This window comes from Pundamilia nyererei, unplaced genomic scaffold (assembly GCF_000239375.1).
Source record: "Pundamilia nyererei isolate P.nyererei 1_Seehausen unplaced genomic scaffold, PunNye1.0 scaffold00337, whole genome shotgun sequence".
Taxonomy (NCBI): domain Eukaryota; kingdom Metazoa; phylum Chordata; class Actinopteri; order Cichliformes; family Cichlidae; genus Pundamilia; species Pundamilia nyererei.
In genome coordinates this window covers 109,641-115,036 of record NW_005187738.1, presented here as the reverse complement: position 1 = coordinate 115,036, position 5,396 = coordinate 109,641, and the positions used below count along the sequence as shown (strand labels likewise).

The window sequence follows — 5,396 nt, the reverse complement described above, 5'->3', positions numbered from 1 at the left end:
TGCCCCACTGTATGTAGCAATATGTAGGCTTCTGATGAATCTGTAGGGCAAACACCACAACACTTCACATGCATGTGAAATATATCGCTACTATTTAGACAAAAATAATGCAACAAGGAAGGTTTCCAGTAATTATATCTGTGCTCAACCATGAAGGCAGTTGATTGTGAGGATTCCTCTCATCCCACTCATCAAAGTGTCACCTTCCTATGTCAGGAATCTAGGTGCTGAAGGTTATCCTGTACGAGAAATGACATGTTGTACTTAGGCAAGTTAGAGACGCGACAGAATCTGTCTCAAGACAGATCAGTTGAGCTGCAGCTGAGACCACCGTGTCAGAATACACTACTGCATCTTCAGCACCAAAGAGGAGTTTTATAAGGTCGCTAGTCAATGACTGACACGAGTCTCGCTCTTCAATTCACATATGGTTGTCCTCTTTTCACATAAATGGACTCGACTCCCTGCTCAAATGAGCATTCCTCCCTGTTCAGAATGTGCACATCATCACTGAAACAATGACCACTGGCCTGTAAGGTGTAAACAGATTATGGTACGCTTGCGTGGTGAGGTAGCTCATCTGAGTTGTGCCACCTGCTTAGCCAGAGGTTGTTTGGTTCCTGCATGTTTAATTCACTATATTACTTTGTGCTGGAGCACCAGATCCTTGGGTTGGACTAAAGTTTGGTGATGTGTGCTTTAGGGTTTAAAAGCCACAGAGATGTGTTTTGAAGAGAAAAAAAAAGACATCCCAATATTCCTGACACATAAGGGATCGCTAATAGTCTTGGTTTAGGCAGTGGTTGTCGTTCTCCTGTCCTGGATTGCCTGGATTATTTTTAGGTATCGTCATAGCTGTGACAAAGGTGGAATAACAACCTTTACTCAGGGCTTTTTTGATAAGATATTCTTCTGTTAGCCTGGGGATAGTGTTAACTCTGTGTTGTAGCATTCTGATAAATCCCAGTTTGTGCTTCAATGCATGAGAGTCAAACCTCCAGTCAACCAGCTGGAACACTCTGTGTCAATGTCTGCCTCAGCTGAGGACATGAAGGTGCTAAAAGGCCAGTGGTGAGAAAAGCACATGGGAGTACCTCATCAAGCTTCATTAAATTTCCTTGCGCCTAACGTGTGTTATTGCTCAGCTGGGTGGCATTGTCAAGTCCTACTTATGTCTCCTCAATATCTTTTGCTCCAATACTCCATTTCACCTACTAGATGTCACAGATTCATTTTTTACATTTAATTTGAGCATTTACTTCTGTATAAAGGCCAGAGGGGTTTCTACTGTTTCGCCTTTAAATGTCACTAGAATACAAGCAACATTGATGGTGGATACATGCCAATTATGTCCTGCAACATAATTTCCTGATTTCCTGGGACTCTGTGAAGAACATGGAGAGGAAAGGCAGTTGGTCATAGTGATATACCTGTGCAGGAATGAAGAGGTCTAGGAACAAAAGGCAGAAGATTTTTTAAACCATACTGTTTAACAATTTTGGAGACTGAGAAGATACCTGTGGAATGGAGAAGAAGTATGATGATGCTGACTTTCAAGAATGAGGGTGATGTGCAGAGTTGTAGTAACTAGAATGATAAAATTGATGAGCCATACCAAGAAGGTATGGGAAAGAGTTGGTGAAGCTAGGTTGAGAAGATAAGTAACAACTGGTGAGCAAAAGTATGGCTTCATGCAGAGAACACGTTAAACATGGTATTTGAGAGTTTTGATGGAGAAGTACAGAGAAGGTGGAAGTAAACAGAATGTCAGAAGGGGTTGCACTGGGTCTGTGGAAAGAATGCCAAGAGAGGAACTTGGGGATTACATCAGAGATGGGTCTCCTCTTGTTTGCAGTGATGATAAATGAGGTCTGCCTGAGCAGAGTGTCTGTGGACAATTATGTTTGCAGATGACATTGTGATCTGTAGTGGACATAGGGAGCAAGTGCATGAGACCCTAGAGAGGAATGAAAGTCAGCAGAAACATAACAGAATACACTGTGAATAAGTGTCAGGGGTGATTTGTGACAGGAGGACAGACTGTAGTGAGACCTACATGGTCTATGGCTTAGAAACCGTGGCACTAATAAAAAGACAGGAGGCCAAGCTGGAGGTGGCAGAAGTGAAGAGCCTAAGATTTCCATCTGGAGTGACCAGGATGTACAAGATTAAAGATGAGCATATCAGAGGCATATCAGGTTGAGTGTGTTGGAGACAAAGCCAAGGGTGAGATTATAGTGATGGTTTGGACATGTATAGACGAGAAACAGTGGATATACTGGACAAAGGATGTAGAAGACAGAGCTGCGAGCAGGAAGAAAAGAGGAATGTATGGATTATTGTATTGTAGGAGGACATTCAGAGGGTTGATGTGACAGAGGATGTTGTCAGGGATAAAAATAAATAAACAAACAAACATAACAACAACAAAAAAACATCATTGATTTTATACAGTACAGTTTTCTAAAAGTCAAATCTTTGGGCATGTTTGCTGGATGACTGTACATAAGCATTTCCATAGTCATAAGTGTTACTTTATGTGAGTACAAGGTATTTTCTGTCTTTCTGGCCATTTGATTAAAAAAAAAAAAAAAGATGAGTACTGGGTACTGGTACAGCTCACCCAGTTGAGAAGACGACTCATTTACTAAAATGCCGGTGAAGGGTCCCACGTTGGTCTTTTTGGCATGTCTTCTACTCTCTTTCCTGTGCACTCTCAAACCGAAACATGTTTTTCTTGTAGCAGATGTATTCTATGGTAATGTTACTCAAATTGGGCTTGAACAACTTTTTCTAAATTAAAATTTCAATATGACAAAGAGTTTTGTAAACCTGCACTGAGTCTATTAACAATGTGAAACTTCAAACCAGGGTGATGCTGACTCCACCAGATATGCCAGGTAGTTAACATTAATTTAGCAAGTTAGTCAAACCAATCAGTGGTGGTTGTTATGCCTACTGCATACTGATTAGTGGTGTAATATTCATCTAGAGGGTCTGCCAGATTAAGCCATTACAATCCAAATAGCCTTAAGTGGTAGGATGGTAATAAAACCCTCCAACACTAAGCTTGTACTTAAAACCTACACTCTGAAGATGGAACACATCTTTTATGGAAGAAACATATGGAATAAACTACTTGGTTAGAAAGCTTTAGCTCGTGCATGTTGTTAAGAAATGCCTGAAAATCTTCTTTTTATTGTTATAAATTCTAATGATAAAAGAAGAAGAAAGAACAACATCAAAAGAATATTAGGCAATTGAAGCATATTGGCAACACCTGAATGAAAATGACAAGGAACATATGATGGATACAATCTCAATAGATCCAACTGATGGCAGTATAAATTATTTGAGATGTTGAATTTGAAGATTGTATTTCTGCCAGAGAAATGGCTAGTGTGTCCCAAAGCTTGCCACTTCTATACAATTTTTTGGCACCTGGCAAGTGTGACTTCACAGAGCAGAGGGCACAAGGGATGAATGGAATTGGTTTACTGTGTGGTATGTAATTTTTGTATGATGCATTAACAGGCAGAATGTGTGATTTCTCAACTCATACTGCTCAGGTTAATGGACCCGCCAAACGATGAATAAACACCAAGCCTCTGGTCTGTCCAATGATGTCCACTTATCCTGAACATTTACCAAAGGAGAGAAATGCATCTTTAAAGCTGAAAGCTCATTGCTAGCTCTAATCATTCTTACTAGAAGGGCATTCAGAGGATGTCCTTTTAACATCAACAACAAAATGTAATGTGTTCTCTCTTCATCATGCTCTGCCTCTCTAAACCATTTAGTGAAATTGGTCCAGGTATTTTTTTAAAAACAAATTCAACTGGAGACAATTTGGCTTTTACTCGAATGAAGAAATTCTGAATATGTTTAATGCATTTTTTGTATGAACTTCAACTTGAATATACAGGTCAGGGACATTTCTAACAGTTTTCATTCTTTATAAAGCAGAAAAAAAGCACAAACATCATTTCTGAATTTCTTATATTTCTTCTCCTGAGACGGGAAAATAAAACAGGATTCCAATCCTAACATTCTGAACAGATTGTTCATTATCAGTATCGTTATGTCCATCCCATTCATGACTAACATTTACTCCACATTTCCTCAAGCAAGAAATTTTTATGTTAGTAAAGTATAAGGTAAAATGTGTGGTCGCCTGCCATATATTTATTTAGATTTGTTCCATTTAGTCTGTTTTTCTCATGTAGTGTCATCATGATGATGGGATTTTTTTCCTTTTCTCCCTCTGTTCATTTCTCCCTTTCTCATTTTCATCTCTAAAGCACTCCTCTTCCTTCATTTTGCTTTCCTGACATTTCTGAATGAGCCTGCTTTGGATGAGCAGGTTGAAAGATTGTTATCCTCCCCTGCACTATCTGTCTCACCACAGGCCATTTAAAACATTGCAAGGAAATCAAAAAACTGTGAGGGAGAGAGGGGGGAGGAGAGGCAGGCCCACCTACAGATGCTGCGATCCACCAAGAAATTCTTGTGAAAGGAATTTATTTACTTATTTGTTTTTAAATGGCTCTTGGGGAAGAGAGGTTTTGTTTTCGGTTTTCAAATGTGATGCTGAGAGGCATGTAACCAATCTACTACGAGGATGAATCATCCAAAATGTTGTATTGACTACAGAAGTATAAAGGAAAAATAAGATTTAGTATAAAAATACATAATAATAAATAGAAGCACGAGATCAAAAAGTAAATTAAGCTGTCTGGGTTAAAGTAGTTGCTCAGTACATTGATGTGAATACCAGGGTTAATACTCAAACTGAGTCCAAGTCTACAAACGTTAAGGGGCCTGGATCTGGGGAAAAATCTTTGGATCTGGTGTCAGCCAGCAGTTTTCACGTTATTCAATATTAGCGGCTAGAACTGGGTTCAGGGTAGAGTTAGGTTTTGAGAATTAGTTGTGATTTTTAGCTTGGTGTTAAAAACAAGAAAATATGACAACTGATCATCCAAACAACATCAAAGTCGACACTCACCTGGGTCCAGTTTTTGTGTTGTTTTCTACCAGAAGGATTTTTTTATTTTTTTTATTTAAAAAGCAAATTGAAGAACAAGGTTTAAGTGTAAAAAACAATGGTCCCTACCTCTTTAAAGCATGGAGAAGGGTTGCGCATTTGCTCCAGCATGGCCCACTTGACAGTGGCTTGTCGGATGTTGCCGTCGTATTCCCGAGAGCTCTGGGTGCCACTGGGAGTTCCTCTAGATCGTTCATACCCTGGCTCATTGAAGTAAGGCTCAGCCACCAGGATAAGGGACTGCACTGACACTAGCACCTGGTTTGCAAATTAAAGGAAATATGGGAAAAATGGAAAATGTGATTCAGGATTTCAATTGCAGGCATTATTATCACATCATTATTATCAT

The 5,396-nt window shown here is 39.4% G+C and overlaps 1 protein-coding gene across 1 annotated transcript in view; it reads right to left on the bottom strand.

Annotated features, from left to right (window-relative positions):
• Positions 1-5,396, bottom strand: part of birc6 (baculoviral IAP repeat containing 6) — a 121,682-nt gene that overhangs the window by 7,595 nt on the left and 108,691 nt on the right. Inside the window, exon 70 of the mRNA XM_013915644.1 lies at positions 5,117-5,305. Coding sequence (XP_013771098.1) covers positions 5,117-5,305 — 189 coding nt within the window. The remainder of the gene's footprint in view (positions 1-5,116; positions 5,306-5,396) is intronic.